Source organism: Apodemus sylvaticus, chromosome 21, assembly GCF_947179515.1.
Source record: "Apodemus sylvaticus chromosome 21, mApoSyl1.1, whole genome shotgun sequence".
Lineage (NCBI taxonomy): Eukaryota > Metazoa > Chordata > Mammalia > Rodentia > Muridae > Apodemus > Apodemus sylvaticus.
Window position 1 is genome coordinate 43,765,289 of NC_067492.1, and position 21,604 is coordinate 43,786,892.

Genomic DNA, 21,604 nt, shown 5'->3' on the forward strand with positions numbered 1-21,604 from the left:
TTCCCAGCACCAAATAAACAAAAACTTTAAAAAACAAAAACAAAATCAAAAACCTAAAAGAACGCAATTGTTAATCCCAAGATGGGAGGAGAAAAAGCCCCAACCCAAATCATCATGGCCACATTAATTAAAGCAAGCTTTTCCATTTGTGTACATGGGCAGCCTTCCTCTAAGGGCAGGGTTCAGGGGGTGGGAATCAGAATTGGAGGTAAGGAAGATGAGAATTTTATTTAGCTCAGGGGTAGGGAGTTTCTAAATGGGAGATTTGTCAGAAAAAAAATAGGTGGGGTTAAAGGAGCAGAACATAACAAGTTAGTCCTAACAACCTCCTGAAACAAAGACATGATTGTCATTTCTGGGACAGTCAGTTCAGAACCATTTGCAGTTAAGGTTACAAGTGGGGCATAGCCCAATCCTTGAGCTTCAGAGGCTTAATCATAAACAGGAATGAACCTAGCTTGTCTTGACTATAAGATGGCTTTTAAGGCTAAGATGGAGGCAGGCTTGTTCTTCAGCAAAAATAAAGGGATTTTATTTAGGAGGGAGAGGGCTTGTTGGATGGCTCTCAGATAGCCTGCCCCATCCCCTAGCACTCACATCCCTATTGAGTCACCTCTCATGACCTAGCACAGGCAGTATGTATAACCCAAAGAATGTGGTACCAGTTTTATAAAAGGTTTATAAAAGATTCTGCCTCTGGCTTTTTCTACCTTTCTTACCTAACATATTACATCCCCACTGTGAGAAGTCAGCTGCTATGTTCTAAGCCCAGGAAGAGGCCCCCATGGAAAAAACTCTAGCCAGGAGTCAGGAGGGAGCTGAACTTGGCTAACAACTGTGAGTGGGCTGATATTTTCAAGGTGAACTTGCCACTGCCTGCAGCCTCACTACAAAATCTGAGGACAAGTCACAGAGACTTAGCTACTCTTTCCTGACCTATAGAAGGCATTAAATACATGCTTCGTAAGTAGTTTTAAAATGCTTGATAGTTTTAATTTGCTGAGTTTGTGGATAACTTACTAAAAAGAAAGTAACTGAGTAACAAAGTAAGAAAGCAAATCTTCAAATTTGGAGGCTAGTCAGAAAGAAAGTTGAAAAAATAAGTAATTTGAAATTCTAGAGACAAATCCTTCAACAAGCAGAAAATTATTACAAGAAGCCAAAACAATCCTTACCACCTAAAAGTATCATATATACTAGTTTTATTTATTTTTCTGAGACAATGTCTCACACTGTTGCCAAGGCTAGCTCAAATTCCTGTTAACCCTCTTGCTTCCTGCCTCTTAAGCTCTGGAGTACAGGTATGAACCATGGTACCCAATGATACACTGCACTTCTTTACTGTACTAACACACTTAGGGAAATAGGCAAGAGAATGGAAATCTTCAAATTTGGAGACTAGTCAGAAAGGAAGTGGAAAAAATAAAAATCACCTGATTTTTCTGCAGGAACAGCTTCCTGTTTTGGTTAGGAGAGAGCTACACTTAAAATACCCAAAGCATGTTTTCAACTTGAAAAGTCAATGGCAGGAAGCCACCACAAAGACCTCTGACAGCGAGTAGCCCACCACAGGACCAACTCCTCCTGCAGAACTGGAGCCGGAGAAGAGCTAACACAGTGAGTGGGGTGAGGAATCACACACAAAGCACAGAGCAGCACGTGGGGCATCTGCCCTAAGTATGTGGGCTCCAGGGAGGTTACTTTCCCTTCACCTACCCCATTCCTGCTTATAGGCAAGGACAAGGTTACTTGCAAGAATTAAAGTGAATGAATGGGGGCTGTAAGGTGCAGAATCAATTTGTGATGGCACCCAGGATGGATGCATTAAGGTATTAAGACACAGTAGTTACATTAGGCCGAGGCACTGTAAATACAACTTCTGGAGGAGGACGGGAGACGGAGGGTCATGCAAAATCAAAATGCACCTCAGGCAAAATAGGATCCACACTGAACTATACACTCATCAGAGAGAGGTTGTGGTCTCACCAGGCTAGCATTCTGTGGTGATCAGAGGGCTCAGCAGTTTATTATGGGAAGATAAGCTTGTCTTCATGGAAATAAAATCCAACCACTATCTCTTTCTTTCTGAAAATACAGCTCTTAAGATCCTATGGTCTGGGAGCTGTGCTGCCCAGTTTAAAGAGGACTCCTCTAACTGCCCAGTGTCTGCTAAGAGGTGGGTGGCTTAGCTCCCCTACTTCTGCTTTTTGGCCAAGTATGCATTCTAGACATCAGTTACACCCCTCCAGACTCAGACACACCTCTTTCCCCTTTCCTTATTTGGGGACATGGGATAGAATTGTGCTTTGTTACAACTTAAGAATGCTTAGAAGATGAGCTATGCTTTCAGTCTTAAAGGGATTTAGTTAAAGTGACTCTGAGAAGTCATTTGTCAAAACAGCTTTGACTTCCTTGACAAAGGAGCTGGGAAATTTACCATTTAAATCCTTCCCAAATGTGACTAGCTCCTAAGTGGAGCATGTTCAGGGTGGATTCCAGAAACCCAGAAAGAAAAACAACTAGAAAGTGAAGGCCCAACCAGACTCACAACCGAGAACTCACAAGGAAGGGGTCACAGTAAAAATTGATTCTCAAGAACACTTTCTAGAGGTAAGGATCATATTGGAAGAATAAGGCTAAACCAGAAATAGAGTAGTCCTTCAAAGTCCAAAACAAAGTCCTGACAGTATCAAGAGTGGTCTGCTGGTCCCTAGTGATTTCTGAGGAGAAAATATCATCCTTTTTAGAGGGCGATGATTGTCATTATGAGGAAGGAAATAAACAAAAAATAAATCTTAAGAAAAAGAATAAATTAAAAACAACAAAAACAAAAACAAAGAGGAAGAACAAGAAACAGGGTTGGGACAGAACTCAGTGCTGGCTTAGATGTGAGATCCTAGGTTCCACACACTGCTCTGTACAAACAGAAGACATGATATGAAGTAAAGCAAAACAGAAACAGAACACAGCAATCATATCCATCCAACAGTAGCAGCAGCCACAGCTGGCAGGTGACAGACAGACTCATAGCTGGATCAGATGACAAACTGCTCAGACGGGTAACCTAAATCCATGTGGGTATCCAAGAAAACAGGGAAAAAGATGGATACCCATGGGAGGAAATACAGAGACAAAGTGTGGAGCAGAGACTGAAGGAAAGGCCATTCAAAGACTGCCCCACTTGGGGATCCATCCCATATACATTTACCAAATCCAGACATTACTGTGGACGCCAAGAAGTGATAGATGACAGGAGCCTGATATAGCTGTCTTCTGAGAGGCCCTGCTAGAGCCTGACAAATGCAGAGGGGGACACTCTCAGCCAACCATTGAACTGAGCACAGGGTACCCAACGGAGAAGCTAGAGAAAGAACCCAAGGAGTTGAAGAGGTTTGCAGCCCCATAGGAGGAACAACAATATGAATCAAACAGTACCCCCAGAGCTCCCAGGAACTATCAACCAAAGAGTACACATGGAGGGACCTGTGGCTCCAGCTGCATAGGTAGCAGAGGATGGCCTGGTAGGACATCAATGAGAGGAGAGGCCCTTGGACCTGTGAAGGCTCACTGCTCCAGTGTAGGGGAATGCCAGGTCAGGGAAGTGGGAGTGGGTGGGTTAGTGAGCAGGGGGAGGGCGGATGGGAATAGGGGGTCTTCGCAGGGGAAATGTGTAATTTGAAATGTAAATAAAGAAAATATCTAATAAAATTAAAGAAAAAAAAAGATGAAAAGAAGGTCAAGCATGGTACCACACACCTTAATCCTTGCATTTGGGAATCAGAAGCAGGGGAATCTCTATGATCAAGGTCAGCCTGTTCTACCAAGCTCATTTCAGGACAGCCAGGGCTACACAGAGAAACCTTGTCTCAAGAGATCAAGAGAAATGACTGACTGATAGATGAAAAAACAATTTCAATGAAGAACCCATTGGGAAAATATATGAAGCATATATGCACATATATGTACATGTATTTACATCTATAATATTTATAATTAAATGACCATATACAAAGTAAAAAGCACAATTTCTGAAAATCATAATTTCATAGGTTTAAATAGCAGAAGTTAGCAATAATAACCTGGAATAGAGGGCAACAAAAAATATACAAAATGAATTAGAAAGCTAAATTAATAGGGAAAAAAGAAGAGTAAAAGAGAGGTATAGGTGCTGGAGAGATGGCTCAGTGGTTAAGAGCACTGCTCTTCTAGAGGTCCTGAGTTCAATTCCCAGCAATCACATGGTGGTTCACAACCATCTATAATGGGATCTGATGCCCTCTTGTGGTGTGTTTGAAGACAGCTACAGTGTACTGACATACATAAAATAAATAAATAATTTTTTAAACAAAAGAGTGAGACAGGTATAGTTTTTTTTTTAAGTGATTAAAGTCCCTACTTTCGAAAAGGTTTGATTATGAATCAAATGAGGATCAAAGTGGACAATTTCTCTGCTAATGCTAGCATCTGAGGAAAAGCCTTACCAGGTATTTAGGTTATTAGGTAATTAGGCACACATGATATATAGTGACTGAATAGCAGACATTTGTCTAACTCTACAAAGAAATACCTGAATATGTAAATGAACACTTAGAATATTTGTCTTATTAAAGGACAGGCAAATATCAGAATAAGACTTTAGTTATGTGCTTTTATTAACCCAACTAATACCCAGGAAGAAAAAAATTGTAATATCCTAATACCATGTGGAAAGACAGGGCTCAACGCTTTTATGAAAAGCTTTACAGCTAACTGATGTTCCACTCTTGACACTAACCAACTATATTCCTCATCTGCCTTCTCAAATCCTCCATTTCTATGTGGCCAGAGTAATTCTCAATACAATCCCACAAACATAAAGACAACTGTTCACAGACCAGAGCTGCTGGGTCTGCTCCAGAAAGCTTGTTAAAAACACTGGCAGTTTCTGCCTGTTTTGAAGCTTGTGGCCCGAGGTTACTTTTCTTCCTGGCAGTGATCCTGAGTCCAGCATTATTTCTTATATTAAAAATAACTTGTGCACTGAATTACTTGAAATTTCTGAAACAACTGTTTTAAATAAATAACTCCTACTTTAAATAAATTATTTTCTAATTAGAAACACTCAGTTACTGAGCTCCATTTGAACTGTGAGGCATGAAAACCCAATGCAGATTCTTTTGTAGAAATGTTCCTTTTGGTTTGTTGGAAGTCATAAACACCATTTATTATAATTACATAATATACTATAAATGTTTTAATTATGACATTCCTTCTAATTATTCTGTTAACTCTGGAAGTCAGTCTTTTGTCTCATGATATCAGAAGCCCTAGGCTATGTCTTTGCCTCTGGTAAGGACTACAACCAATGTATCTGGAACAAATGTCTTCTTAATTGAGAATGCATTTAGGTACCTAAGGTACTTTAACCCTAACCCTAACCTCAACTACTCAAATTTGCTCAGCTATTTGATCATGTAAAAGATGACCTACAATTAAAGCAAACAATGCCAACAGAAACCTAAGTAAATACTCTCATAAAAACTGTATGTTCGGGGCTGGCTGCTCTTCCAAAGGTCCTGAGTTCAAATCCCAGCAACCACATGGTGGCTCATAACCATCTGCAGTGGGATCTAATGCTCTCTTCTGGTATGTCTGAAGACAGCGATACTGTACTCATACACATAAAAATAAATTTAAAATTCTTAAAAAACAAACAGACAAACAAATAGACAAACTATATATTCAAACTGGGTGTGGTGGCACTTGCCTTTAATCCCAGCACTTGGGAGGCAGAGACAGGCAGATCTCAGAGTTCAAAGTCAGCTTGGTCTACAGAGTGAGTTCCAGAACAACCGGGATACTCAAAGAAACTGTCTCAAAGCAAACAAACAAACAAAGAAACAACCCCAAACCAACAACAAAAAACTTTATATTCATAAACAGTTCCCACACTTCTTGAACAAGTTCTTGGATATTTATTTGTAAAGATAATTTGACAAATATTAGAATTATGCTAATGGTTACATTTATAAATATTAAACTGCATTATAACTATGGAACATTCAGTTTGACACCTGGCTGTGGGCTGAGGGAAGGAGAGCGCAGGCAGAGCATTTTTCTTAACTAAAGTGGCAGGAGAAAGCCGTGCCGCCCTGCCTCTCTGCCTGCCCTCCCTGCTCACAGGTATTTACTAGCCTAGGACAGGTTTTACAGCTACAGTTTATACAAAGTGTAGGCTGAACATGTCTTCATAGTTCCTTTAACAAATTCTACTAACTTTGTACTAAAATGGTAAGAAATGAAAAACTACAAACTGTTAAGAACAAGGAGGTAAGAATGAAGATAACTAATAAAGGAATGCTGACAATATTTTGGAAAATACAACATAAACAGACAAAAATAGCAGGTTGGTTAGAGAAAGCAGAAACCTTAGTGTCTAGAGTTGGGAGGGGTGACCAACAACAGATTGATCTGGGCCGTGACATCCTAAGAGGCTCAGGAAATTGCTGTATCCCTGAAAGTGTGAGCAAAAACTGACTCAGCCTGTGTAGTGTGGCTATTACAGAATGCTACCGCCTAGGTAAGTTATAGTGAACACAATGTGTGCGACTCACAATTTTGGAGGCTCAGAAGCCTAAGAGCAAAATACTATGCCAATGAAGGCCTATGTGCAGTGTGGGAGAAAGGATCACATGACAGGTGAGCTCCTAAGAGACAGAGGTAAAGGAAGTTCAAACCCACCCATTTACCAGGAATCTACTACTGTGGAATGCAATGCACTTCTTCAAGGCAATGCATTAATCTGGCCACAAGGGAAGACTCACTCAGGATAGAACCCAGGGCCTTAAGGCTCCATGCAAATGTACCACCGTTGAGATACTTCCTAGCTTCTCACCATTTCTTAACTGTCCCCACCTCATAAGACTGTTGCACGGGAGGCCAAGTTTCTAACATATGAACTTGGGAGACACAAACCATACAAAGGACAACAGAAGTTGTATATCGTTATAAGAAACGTTACATTTTAATATCCATATTCTACATAGAAAAACTATATAGCTCCAACTCAGCTAAAGTTGAGGTTTACTCTCAAGAAAGAATGAACAGAGAGGTGCAACGTGGAAGCAGGTAACATCACACAGAATCAAGAGGGTCATGTGAGAGAGAACCTACCCTTCTGTGCACAGAAACACCATCTGGTCTACCAAGACTACCCCACAGTCCAGCTCTTCTCTTACATTCACCTAACTGCATTCTGGAAAGAGTTTTGGAAAGGGTAGAACTCTAACGAATCTGTTTCCTGGGAAGTAGTTTTCAATTCCTTATCACTAAATGTTACAAAAGCAAGTTTTGGCAAATTACATAACAGCATGCTGTCATGACAGAACCTCCTTAAGAATCTCCTTCTGGAAAAAAAAAAAAAGAATCTCCTTCTGGGGTTGAAGAGATAGCTCAGCGGTTAAGAGTACTGACTGCTCTTCCAGAGGACTCTGGTTCAATTCCCAGCACCCATATGGCAGCTCACAACTGTAACTCCAAGACCTGACAATCTCACACAGAAATACATGCATGCAAAAACATACCAATGTACATAAAATAAAAATAAAACTTAAATCTCCTTCTGGCAAGAAGATCACATACTTAAACTGGGAAACAAAGGAAATACATGCATTTGAATAACGGCAGTAGTGACAACTCTCCTTAGGGTATTACCTCCAGAATTATTCAGAAAAAATTATATTATATTTAATTATGTACCTATAAAAAACTGTGTGAGGAAAAACATATGAATCTCTTCTAGTGTATTGAGATATGTGTTGACAGACTTGGACAGCTTATCATCATCATCATCATCGATATTTTTGAGACAGGCTCTTACTGTATAGAACAGGCTGGCCTTGAACTCGTATCAGCCTCAGGAGTGCTGGGATTATAGGTATGATCAGGTTTGGCTTCTAATAACTTTATTTTAAATTATTTAAGGATGTAACAATTGCCTGCACCAGTTTAAAAAGAGAACACCAAACCATATGTAAAGTTTGCCCACTGTAGCAATCTGGAGAAAATAACCATGTTATTTAGGTAGTAATACTAAGGACTATGGAAGAAGAGTTAACTCTTTGCTATTTGTAAAAAACAGTCTTGAGAACCCCATAAGCCTCAGGCTATTCCATCCACAGTGGACACACTATTGCTTCGAGGACTGACGCTCCCTCCTTGCTCCCCACTAAACTGATGCACCATTCACTTTTCCTGCCAGGCTGAGGGTTCCAGGACAAAGCTACCAACCTTCTCCGTCAGCCACATCCGAACGGTCCAGCTTGGCTTCCTTATGCTGGCCTTCTGCAACTTTCACTGCAACGGCCCGGCAAATAGCCCCAAACTTTCTGTCCAGAGAACGGACTCCTGCTTCTCTGGTGTATCTGTTAAGATAAAAATGTTTTACTTTTGGATAAACACCACCTGTAAATAAGGAAAAGAGGAACAGCCAGTTCCCTAAAGAAACAATGTAGATTTGAAAGCTAATTTTTAAAAAAATACAATGTCTCCATACATATATTTCATTAAAACTAGTGTTGTCTTTTTTTTTTTTTTAATATTAAGGTGTTTTTTTCAGCCACAACTATTTCCTTACATAATCTCCAACTGTTATCTTTATCTAAAACCAAATCTTTGGCTGTGTAATATAGACACCTAAAATAAATCTGGCAGTACGTTAAATACTACTTATTTCTTGGGTGATATATTAAGGTGCTTTCTGATCACAATTTGTCAGTGTAATCTGGCTCCACATTTATTTTTCTTGAAATCCTGCTGAGGGAGTCAGAGACTGATGAGAGCTTGGTGTAGCTGCATCTCAGCACTGAGAAGCCCGGGGGCTCATGAGCTTCAGGGCTGAGGCCAGCCTGGGGTAACTGGTGCACTGTCACAAACAAACTAATTTTAAAAACCCTCTAAAACCTAAGACAGAAATAAAACCAAAACAAAAATCTTCAAATCATAAATCCACAAATAGGCTAACAAACTGAATAGACAGTTCTCAAAGCAAGAAACACAAACAGCTAATGAAGATCTAAACGGTGTTCAACAGTTTCAGTCATCAGGAAATGTAAATTAAAACTGCATGGACACTCCATCTCACCCCGTTAGAACAGCTGTCATCAGAGAAGCAGCAGATGCAGGCACGGATGGAGGATGCTAATGAGAAATGCTGGATGGAAGTCAGTGTAGAGTGGTTCTCACCCTTGTCAACGCTGCCACCCTTTACTACAGTTTCCTCATGTTGTGGTGACCCCCAATCACAAAACTAGTTCATTTAATTCATAACAGTAGATGATCATAATGCAAATATCTGATATGCAGGATATTTGATATGTGACCCTTGTAAAAAGGTCATTAGATTCCCAAAGGGGTCACAACTTACACGTTGATAACCACTGGTATAGAAGTTACTCATAAAATCCAAACTACAACTACCAGATAATCCAGCTATACTAATCCTGGGTGGATACTTGCAGGTCTATAAGTCAGCATACCACAGAGATTCTTACATATATGTGTTGATTGCTATACTACTAAAAGTAGCCAAAACATGAAGCCAACCTAGCTGTTCATCAATAGACAGATGAAGAAAATGTGGTACACACAGTAGAATTTTACTGAACAGTAAAGAAGAATTAAATTTTGATACCTGCAGAAAAATGGATGCACTTGGAAATCACTCACGTTAAATGAAATAAGCCATACTCAAAAATGAGTAACATGTTTTTTCTCAAATACAGAATCTGGACTCGAGTTTGTGTGTGTGTGTGTGTGTGTGTGTGTGACATGACAGTAGAAAAGAATGGGGTGAGGGGAACTATGAAGGGAGGGAGGGAAGCAGACATAGAAGCAGAAGAGGAAATATGTGAAAGAGGAAGGAGACCATGCAGACAGCGAGCGAGGGAAGACAAAGGGGCAGCAAGAACAAAGGATAAAGACACACGTGCATGTGCTCGCTTCGGCAGCACATGCATTACAACTGAACAGATACAGAGAAGATTAGCATGGCCCCTGCGCAAGGATGACATGAACATTCATGAAGCGCTCCATATTTTTGGAATACTACTCACCTATTAACAACAAAGACATCATGAGTTTTGCAGGCAAATGGATGGAACTAGAAAATATCATCCTGAGGTAACTTGCATGACAAAGGACAAGGACATGCATGGTATGTACTCACCAATAAATGGATATTAGCCAAAAAAGTACAGAATGCCCAGGCTACAACCCACAGAACTCAAAAAGGTTAGCAAGCTGAAAGGCCCAAGTGAGGATAACTCAATCCCACTTAGGAGGAGAAGAAGCCAATCACAGGAGAGGAGGAGGGAGGGAGGGACATGGGCGGGAAAGTGAACAGGAAGGGGAAGAGGGGAACATGATCTGGTATTGGATGAGGGGAACAGGACTGAGGCCCTGAGGGCCAGAAGAAAGAATGGAAACAGGCAAGCTCAGGAGGTAAGAGGGAGAGGGACCCTCTAGAATGTACCAGAGACCTGGGAGGGGAGAGACTCTCAGGACTCAAAGGTATGGACCTTAGATGAAATGCCCTACAGTAGAGAGAGGGAACTTGTAGAGTCCACCTCCAGTAGAAAGACAGAGCAACAAAGTGGAGGGACAGGGCCATCCCACAGTCAAAAACTCTGACCCAGAATTATTCCTGTATGAAAGACCTGCAGGGACAAAAATGGATGTACAGAGCCATAAAGGGTGTCTCGCCACTTGGTAGGAACTGACATTGATCAAGGTGAACTTCCTCTCCCAGCCTTTGTTGAGCAGGGATTCCTGTGCTAGTCAGGATCCTGCTCCACCTAGGGTGGAGCACTAAGAGTAAAGGGGAAGTTCATTGTTCCTCTAGGTCTATGAATCCCTGAATTAAGCAGGTGACCCACCCAGCTGGCTGAGCAATGGAGCCAAGAATGGCCAGCTGACTTCCCGGGAACTCAGCCTTCCTGGAGTCTGGGGCAGGGGCTTGCCCAAACTGTTAAATGGTCTGATCTCAATTAAAGTTGGGGCCTCGATCAACTATTGTCCTGGCCTCCATCTTTTCACCATTTCTCTGATCCATCCCTCAGCTTCTGTTCCAAGAACCCAGTTCGCAGTAGCTGTAGGCAGCTACAGAATGCAACAAATGGAGAAGAGACTGAGGGAAAGGAGGTCCATTGACTGGCCTAATTTGGGATCCATCTCAAGGGGAGGCCCCAAGGCCTGGTACTATTACTGATGCTGTGGTGTGCTTTCAAACAGGGGCCTTTCATGACTGCCCTATGAAAGGCCCAACAAGCAGCTGAGTCAGATGTAGATATTTACACCCAACCAATGGACAGAAGCTGGTGACTCCTGTGGTTGAATTAGGGAAAAGATGGAAGAGGCTGAGGAGGAGGGTACCCCTATAGGAAGACCAGCAGTCTCAACTAACCTAGACCTCTGGGATCTCTCAGACACTGAGCCACCAACCATGCAGCATACATCAGCTGATATGAGGCCCCCAACACATATACAGCAGAGGACTGCCAGGTCTGGACTCAATCAAAGAAGATGCACCTAACCCTCAAGAGACTTGAGGCCCCAGAGAGTAGGGAGGTCTGGTGGGGTGGGGTTTGGGGACATCCTCTTGGAGATGGGGGAGGAAGTATGGGATGTGGAACAGTCAGAGGGTGGACCTCGAGGGGGATAAAGACTGGATTGTATACTACTACTACTACTACTACTACTACTACTACTACTAATCATTATTATTATTATACATGCATGAGACTGTCACAAGGAACTCATTTCTCTGTATCCTAACCAGAATCAGCTTTGTATCATAACCTTCCTCAGCACAGGTTAGTAATGGAGCTGTACAAAGGACACAGGATTCCAGGGCTCATTCAGAGACAAACAACCAGAGAGGCAAAATCTTAAAAGCTAGTCAACAGAAATGACTGTGGGGAGGGGCAGGCAACACTAGAGACTGAACCCAAGGCTCCAGGCACCTGATATGAACATTCTATCACTGAACTGTGTCCTTAACCCATGGGGAGTACTAAAGAAAAGGAAATTTTTGTTTGAAAATACAGACCTGAGCCAGGCGATGGTGGTGCACGCCTTTAATCCCAACACTTGGGAGGCAGAGGCAGGTGGATTTCTGAGTTAGAGGCCAGCCTGATCTACAGAGTGGCTACACAGTGAAACCCTGTCTTGAAAATCCAAAAAAAAAAAAAAAAAAAAAGAAAGAAAGAAAATACAGACCTGAAAATATTTAATATTTCCTATTAATTTCAGAAGGAAAAGTTCCAGAGGCTTCAAATGTCTCTGTAAGGCAGGTATAAAGTCTTAGCACAGAGACTACGAAAACACAATCAGGATTCTCACCAGGAAGGGGAGCTCAGTAAGTACCCGAGAGCTACAGGGGTAGTTACATGCTACAAGGGTGTCAACTTGACATGGGGAGGGATGCAGGAGCTAAGAAGGGCAGCACCACTGTAGCTCACAGCAAAGATGAAAGGCTCTGGCAACGATGGCGTGTCTCCTGGGTCTGGTAACTCAGTGCCTGGAGCTTAAGTGGAGTAGTGTCCAGGCATTGTCTGCTGTCGTGTTTTGTTTAAAATATTAGAAGTAGTAAGACTGCTCAACAAAGTCACCAATGTCTACAGCTTTTACAGTCTCGTGTTTTGATCTAACAAGTGTGTAAGAGGCAGTAATTGGGAACTACAAATACCGAAACTCTTCAGCATCATTCTCAGAAGTAGGTCAGCCGGGTGTCGTCTCAGTCACGCCCCCTTTCAGATGTAGACACTAGCATAAAGGTTCAGTGGCTTGTTAGAAGCCCAGAGTGATGTCAATGAGGGAAGACTTTGGCTAATCACTCAATTTATTTCTTCTGGCATTATCCATACAGTATATGTCAAAACAAATTAACAAAAAGAAACTCTTGGGTCCGATTCAGACCTACTTTCTGAATATAACTAAACAGACCTGGAGAAAAGTTGGCCCAGGTCAGAAGGCAGTGAGAGGCCCAGCAAGCATAAAGGGAGCTTCACACCTCCTGAAAACAACAGTGACCAGGAAAGGGCTGCAGAATTCTTGGCAGACCCACGTGGTTCGGATGGTGTAATCCATCTGTAATAGTGAGCCAGGAAAACTGTAAAAGGCTACGGCCAACCTAAATTCCCAATAAGGTCTAGTTTTCATTCAAACACATGACCTATAAATGAGGTGAAGTAATACTTTACTCGATTTTTTGTTTTGTTTTGTTTTTTTCTTGGCGAGCGGGGTGGGGGGGGGGGTGGCGCAGAGGTTGGAGGAAAAGACGAACTCAGGTTTTCCTCCATAGCTCTGGCTATAAGTCCTGGAACTCACTCTGTAGACCAGGCTAGCCTCAAACTCACAGAAATCCACTGCCTCTGCCTCCCAGTGCTGAAGTTAAAGGCATATGCCATTATGGCAGAGTCTACTGGGACAATTTATGCAGTACTTGGCACAGGCTTAGGTACTGGGTAGCAGCTTTGGGAAAGAACATTCTCTATCACTCCAGTGTTAAGTCTCAACATCAATAACTTCAAGGATTCCTCTTTTTAAAAGTCTTTTAGAGAAGAAAAAAAAAGGATGAACCTACAAGAAAAAAGGTGTCTGAAAGTAGCAGCTTGACTTAAGGGTTTTTGTTGTCATTAGTGTTGCTTTGTTTTGGCTTTGTTTTGTGTTTAGACCCTAGACAAGGTTTCTCTGTGTAGCCCTGGCAGTTCTGGAACTTGTTCTGTAGAGTAGGTAAGAAGTGGCCTCGGACTCAGAGGTTTGCCTGCCCCCCGGCCAGCCCTAGTGTCTGGATTAAAGGTGTGTGCCACCATGTGCGTAAAAGACACTTCTATGCTTTTCATGAGCTTGGTTCATAACTATTAAATTAATCCCTTAGTTTTCAATTGTGGTAAAGTAGAAGTTCCTGTCCAATGAAAATAATTTTCACTGAAATGGTTTCACTATGGAATTCCTCCTCTTCAGAGCTAATCATAGTTACAGCAATGCTTTTCTCTGCTTGAGGAATTCATGCTTTAGTATGCCAGTTAAATGTTTCTTCAGTACATGGACCTTCAGTAAATTATTGGCATGGAGAAAAATATCTCACCTTTAGCTGGGTGGTGGTAGCACATACCTTTAATCCTAACACTTGGGAAGCAGAGGAAGGCAGATCTCAGTGAGTTCAAGGCCAGCCTGGTCTACAGAGTATGTTCTAGGACAGCCAGGGCTACCCAGAGAAACCCTGTCTCAAAAAAAAAAAAGAAAGAAAGAAAGAAAGAAAAGAAAAGGTAAGAAAAGAAAGGAAAGGAAAGGAAAGGAAAGGAAAGGAAAGGAAAGGAAAGGAAAGGAAAGGAAAGGAAAGGAAAGGAAAGGAAAGGAAAGGAAAGGAAAGGAAAGGGAATAGAAAATGGAAAAGAAACCCAATCCCATCTTCAAGAAGACTGACCTGGTAATGATGGCCAGAGTGGTAAGCTGGGGGATCTGAATCTGCTGAGGAGTCAGCCCGTGCTGTTCCAGCTGCTTAGGGATCAGGTGCCTGTGGGCAATCTCTATCTTCTCCTCCTGTGTGTACCCTGGAGAAGAAGAGACTTTTTTCTCTAAGTATCCACCAGGCTTCTACAGTGCCACATTTTCTTTGGTTTTCAATATTTATTTACTTTATTTTATGTATATGAATATTTTGGGTATATGAATGTTTGTATACTATGTACATGCATGGTACCCATAGAAATCAGAAGAAGATGTAGTATTCCTTGGGAGTGGAGTTCTAGATGGTTGAAGCCACTATGTGAGTATTGGGAACCAAACATTGCTCATCTGTGAGTGTCACAAGTGTCCTGAGCTGAACTGTCTCTAGCCTTTGCTACAGTTTTTAATGGATTAAATACAGATTCACCAGATCTAAGTTTAGAATGAGCTTAAGTATTACTTCAATTAACACTGTAACCAGAATAAGGAAGTTTAAACTAAATCAGTTTGAAATTACTTTCACATTTAAAAAGCAAAAAAAAAAAAATATATGTACATATATATATATACATATATATATTTAAGAGACTTTATGTTCTTATTGACTAAGAAGTCCCAGTGAGCACAGATTTACTTTATCTTTAAATTCTGTAAGAAAAAACATCCACCTAATGTACCCTCTGTCTAATAAACAATGGCTTGAAATATGGGTTGATAACTCATCTTCTGGGTAGGAAGAAGAGGCCTGAACACATCCACATGCTAGAGGACAGGATGACCACAGTGGCTGAAGGAAGAGGCAGCATTACAGAGCTCACGTCTGTCCCCGTCACCTCGCTGTGCATCACTGCAGCTCATGAACTGGCTGCCTTCCTGTGTAGTTCTGGACAACTGAATCTCACGGATTATTTCAGCCATATAAATGTACAAAAGCAACATTTTACTTAGCATAGTTTAAAATTAAATAAAAAGGTTTCCAGGTAATTAAGAAATTCAATTAACATTAGGAAGGGTAAAAATGTTTAGAATGAAAAATACAGTACCACATTTAAAACGTTAATATAGAGTCTACCCTGTTTTCACTAAGTGAATACTTACTGATATTGGATCTTTTTAAAGACAAAATAATTTTGAGCAATTAAGTAAAGTGAAAGGGTTAGGATCTGAGCATAACTTAAAAGGGTATTTTTTTAACACTACAATGAGGAGAAGACATGGTTGAAAAACACAACTAACTGTAACTATTTGACATCATCTCTGAGAGGAAGAACACAGCCTGACGGCACCATGAGCTTCTAGGCAAGAGACATCCAGGGGAAAGTTAGAGTCAATTATTGTGTAATATTTTTCCAGAAAAAAAAGGTAGAACTATCAAAGCCTGATAGAGATGGAAGCTTTAACTGGGTTTTAGACATTGACTTTGTATAAATAAGTCTTTTTCATCTGTCATTTTAAGAACTGCTTCAGAGAAGAATATCTGACATTCTAAGAAGTTATCATCCCTGAAGGCAACATTTCAGCTGAATGTGAAGTCAATGCTGGCTCTTTTCTAATGTCTTCCAGAACATATACTCTTACCTGTCATGGTACAAACACACAAACTCACTCCTGTTGTTTGACACTGACTCTACAGAAAAGATGGTTTCTACCCCTTGTGTAGAATTTGAAGATTAAATAGTGACAATTAACTTCCAGACAACCGGAAGTCCAGAACAGGACTGATTTTAACGGGTATGCTCAGAGGAGAGGCGGGCTGTAAACGGATGAATAAAGTACCTGGGACCTGAATGATCTCCATCCTGTCCAACAAAGCAGGTGGAATAGTGGCAGTGGTGTTGGCAGTAGCTATGAAAAGAACTTGGGAAAGGTCAAAGGCCACATTTAGATAGTGATCTGTGAAGTTATGGTTTTGTTCAGGATCCAACACCTAGGAAAGAACAATTAACATTTAAGCAACCTAGTTCCAACACTGATCCAAAACCCATGCACTGTATTAGCAAGGTGACATTTCTGTTCAACACAGAAATAATTAAAAAACCTGACCATCCCATATTCTAAATCCTTTATAAAAACATGTCACACATTCTACTATCAAATGACCGGAAGCCCAGGAGGGCACACCAGCACAAAGCCATGAATACTGCACTGCTGAGCTGGCCTCGCATCTCTTTACCACCAGCTCATGTGGACCACAAGCTACCTACCCTGCAGAACCACTTTTACTTATGGTACCATAGCTGAAATATAAAGTAAAAGGCAGATTATTTTCAAATTTTTAGGTAAATTAATAATCAGTAGATTCCTCTTCAAACATTATCTGAATTGTCAGTTATAAATCCTTGGAAGGGGAATTCCACATATTTTATATAACACAATGAGAAACTGACTTATTTTTGTTGAGAAACTGACTTCTTAAAACACCAATAAACCTCAAAAATAGTTAACATGATGCAATAGCTAATTTAATAATTAGTCTTAATTATTTGGTTTAATTTTTTAACTTTGTGTATATGTCCACGTGTGTGTGCATCCCAACATCCTTATGGAGGTCAGAGGACAGCTTGTGGAACTCATCCTTTCGTCACACGGGGCTGGGTGGCAGCAGGCATCTTTATCAGCTGAGCCAATCCCCTGGCCTCCTTAGTAATTAGTTTCCTAAAATGACTAACTTTGTATTAAGGAGATAATCTTTAGGCTCATGTACTTCAGGTTACCGGCACTCATGTCCTCAAGTCCTCAGACCTGTCCTAAACCTTCAACATACATTCACCCAGAGCTCTCTAGGGCATACATATTCAAAATGGAAATTGCATGACTTAAATATTCATCACAGGCCAGCTGTGGTGGTGCACATCTCTAACCCCAGCATTCAGAGGGTGGAGATAGACAAATCTCTGAGTTTGAGGCCAGACTGGTCTACAGAATGAGTTCCCAGACAGTCAAGGCTACACAGAGAAACCCTGTCTCAAGAAAGTAAAAAAGCAAAATATAAAACAAAACCCAAAATACCAAATTCAGTTTCATAAAATATTAATCATAAGTTCATCATAAAATAGCCTTTTCTTGCTTGCTATTCCCCCTTTAAAGTATAACTTATAAAAACAAAGCCACAGGGCTGGAGAGATGATTCAGTGGTTAAGAATACTGACTGCTCTTCCAGAGGTCGTAAGTTCAATTCCCAGCAACCACATGGTGGCTCACAACCATCTGTAATGGGATTCGGTACCCTCTTCCGGTGTGTCTGAAGAGAGTGACAGTATACTCATATTCGTAAAATAAATAAATTTTAAAGAATAAAAAACAAAGCCACCAGTTAATTTTTAGTCAAAGCCCTTTACTTACAATCTTGAACTTTAGAAACTCATTGTATCTTTTTAGATCACATTTCTCAGAAGACCCTAATTTCACATTTTATAAGATTTAACTTTTAATATATAAAATCAATAAAGTACTTTCAACTCTACAAAGAAAGGTATCTAATACTAAAATGTTCTTGGTTAAGAAAAAACACACCGTCAGACTGTTCAGATGAAGTTAATTCTTTCTCCTTAAAATTTAGACAATGGGTGTGATGGTTAAAACTGGTGTCAAACTGACTGGATCTGAAATCAACTAAAGAAAGCCACTAGAAGACTCCTACGAAGGATTTTCTTGATCACACTAATGGGGGTGGCATATACATTGTGATTATTTGGACACAGAACTTTTAAAGGAAGTAATTAAGGTTACAAGAGGTTAGGAGTGAGGTCCTAATGCAATCTAACTGGTATCTGTCTAAGAACTGGGTGTCCCTAGCTTCTATATACACAGATGACAGACCTTCGAAAGCCACGGAGATCCTAGAAGGAAACCTACCAACAGTCAATTTTAGACTTCCAGCCTTCAAAGTTGTCAAGTTTTTAGAAGTCACCTACACTAGTATTTTGTTGTGATGGCCTTAACAGATGACCCATTACTGTTTTGAATACAAGTAAACATGTTTATGTATGTGTGAATTTATATGAGGACATAATTTTACCATGTTTTATGAAGAGAACACACAGAGACTATGGCACAGATGAAAAGGCTTCAAATATGAAAGGACTCAAAACACAATTCATAGACAAATCTTTGAAAAAGAGTAGTTTGAAGATACATGCTATCTAAAGAAGAGATAAACCACAATAAAAGTGTCAAAAGCAAGCACTAAAGTCATTGGGATGATTCCAATGGGATGAAAAAGAGCCAGGAACTCCAGAAAGCTGTTTCTCCATAAAGGCAATGAGCCAGCCCACTGACAAAAAAGGCCAGACCGATCTCCTCAGATGTTCCATTCCAATTTAGAACAAGCCGAGTGCTGTATATTCCAGGAAAACACAGGATCCCTGCAAATGGTTCAAGTGCTGTGGTATTTAATATTGTTTTAACCCCACCACCTTTCCCAAATTGACAGAACCCCAGGAAGTTGCCAGCTTTGTAACTAGGAAAAATGCAAGAACCTGTAGCCTAGCAACCTCCACAGGGCAGAGCAGAATCAGCTCTCTAGCCTCACCCCTGGAGGACTGCTGGTATTTAGCCCACATGGCTTGTTCTTGGAACAGCTCTGACCTAAGAGAATACTTGTATAATCAGTTCTACTCTAGCAATCAATGGCAACTGTTTAATGCTGCAGCTGTTTGATACAATAATACCAGTTGAGACTAACATGGCAACCAAAAAACCTTACAAGAGGGTCAGGGATATAGTCAGCAGCAAAAATCTGTACAGCACTTGCAAGTTTTCAAATTCTATCCTGGAATCATACACACAAAACAAAATGAACAAAACATTAAAAGAAAAAATTGGGAAATAAGATGCTCATTGGTTGCTTTGTTTTTTAAAGCTCTGGTGTATTTATTACTGAGAATCTAGAAGCCATAAGACTGTGCCATATATGATCAGACAAGGCACTGTGACCCAGATAAAACTCTCCTTCTGTCTCATGGTGCCCTCCTTGCCCACCATTTGTTAAGGAAATCTGAACTTACTTTCTACTGTGGTAGTATATAGACTTTGTGTCTTACAATTGAAGGAGATATCTCTAGTATGGTTCCCCCCACCACCACCCCACAAAGATATCACTGGGAAGAACACAAGATCAGGTCCCAGAACAAAAGGGATGGGCGCTGAAGGAGGCATAGACTGGTTACAGGTCGAACGAGAGCCCCAGAGGGCTGCCAGTAGCAAGATTCCTTTAAGGAAGACAGTGGAGGATCAGTGAACTTGGTGACAGCCACGCCTCCAGTACAGAAGTATCCTATGAATGGCATCATACAAACACTTCCTGTAGCTTTGGCAAGATTCCTAAGTTAGCTAGAGGATCAAAATACTAGCCTTTACAAAATTTAAATATTTATAAAGATGGACTCTAATAAGCACCAAATTTAAGAAATAGTTTAGGTATCATCCTAGGATAATTGGAATCATAGTGAGATGGATGCAGAGCAAGTGTGAGAACCTCTAATACTTGCAACTGGAAAACACTTGGTTTGCTGCTTCCTTCTCCTTCATTTTAGATGACTTTCTAATCTTGTATATTCTGTGGCCCACTGACTACTCATGAGTATGTAAATTTCCATGTATTTGTAATTTCCTCCAATGTCCACAGTGATTTCTAGTTGCTGTGATGTTTTGGAGAAAACAGTATGCTTTTATACTTCTCACTTTATTGTAGCTTGTTTCACAGTGCAGCATCTGTTCTGTCCTGGAGAGTGTGTCATGTGAGCTTAAAAAGAATGTGGATGCTGCTTTTGGTAGGAAGTGTTTCATAAACCCTACTAAAAAATGGGGTACAGAGCTAAACAAAGAATTCTCAACTGAGAAATACTGGATGGCCGAGAAACACCTAAAGAAATGTTCAACATCCTTAATCATCAGGGAAATGCAAATCAAAAGAACCCTGAGATTCCACCTCATACCAGTCAGAATGTCTAAGATCAAAAACTCAGGGGACAGCAAATGTTGGAGAGGATGTGGAGAAAGAGGAACACTCCTCCATTGCTGGTGGGATTGCAAGCTCGTAGAACCACTCTGGAAATCAGTTTGGTGGTTCCACAGAAAACTGAACATAGCACTACCTGTGGACCCAGCTATTCCACTCCTGGGCATATACTCAAAAGATGCTCCAACATGTAATAAGGACACATGCTTCACTATGTTCATAGCAGCCTTATTTATAATAGCCAGAAGCTGAAAAGAACCCAGATGTCCCTCAACAGAGGAATGAATACCGAAAATATGGTACTTTTACACAATGGAGTACTACTCAGCTATTAAAAACAAAGAATTCATGAAATTCTTAGGGAATGGATGTAACTAGAAACTATCATCCTGAGTGAGGTAACCCAATCACAAAAGAATACAAAAGGTATGTACTCACTGATAAATGAATATTAGCTCAAAAGCTCAGAATACCCAAGATATAATTCACAGACCGCATAAAGCTCAAGATGAAGGAAGACCAAAGTGTGGATACTTTGGTCCTTCTTAGGAGGGGGATCAAAATACCCATGGCTCACAGCCAACTAACAGAATGAACATAGGCTCCCCAATGGAGGAGCTAGAGAAAGGACCCAAAGAGCTAAAGAGGTTTGCAGTCCCATAGGAGGAACAATAATATGTACCAACTAGTATCCCCAGAGCTCCCAGGGACTAAACCACCAACTAAAGAGTATATGGGGAGGGACCCATAGCTCAGCTGCATATGTAGCAGAGGATGGCCTTTTCAGACATCAATGAGAGGAGAGACCATTGGCCCCTCGAAGGTTCAATGCCCCAGTGTAGGGAAATGCCAAGTCAGGAAAGTGGGGGAAGGGATGGTGAGCAGGGGGAGGGGAAATGGGATAGGGGGTTTCGGAGGGTAAGTGAGGAAAGGGGATATCATTTGAAATGTAAATAAAGCAAATATCTAATAAAAAATTAAAAAAATAAAGAAACCCAAAAAAAAAGAAAGAAGGAAAGGAAAGGAAAGGAAAGGAAAGGAAAGGAAAGGAAAGGAAAGGAAAGGAAAGGAAAGGAAAGGAAAGGAAAGGAAAGGAAAGAAAAAAGAAAAGAAAAGAAAGAAAAGGAAAAAGAAAAAGAAAAAGAAAAAGAAAAGGAA

General features: G+C 40.7%; 1 protein-coding gene and 1 non-coding gene across 3 annotated transcripts in view; one reads left to right on the forward strand and one right to left on the reverse strand.

Moving 5' to 3' along the window:
• Lonp2 (lon peptidase 2, peroxisomal) overlaps positions 1-21,604 on the reverse strand; it is an 88,631-nt gene that overhangs the window by 29,710 nt on the left and 37,317 nt on the right. For both annotated transcript variants that reach the window (XM_052167192.1, XM_052167193.1), the window contains 3 exons: positions 16,264-16,414; positions 14,465-14,591; positions 8,269-8,402 (listed from right to left, as the gene is read on the reverse strand). In XM_052167192.1, coding sequence (XP_052023152.1) covers positions 8,269-8,402; positions 14,465-14,591; positions 16,264-16,414 — 412 coding nt within the window. The remainder of the gene's footprint in view (positions 1-8,268; positions 8,403-14,464; positions 14,592-16,263; positions 16,415-21,604) is intronic.
• LOC127672222 (U6 spliceosomal RNA) lies at positions 9,971-10,077 on the forward strand. The gene has a single exon (XR_007974880.1). It is a non-coding gene; the product is annotated as a U6 spliceosomal RNA (small nuclear RNA).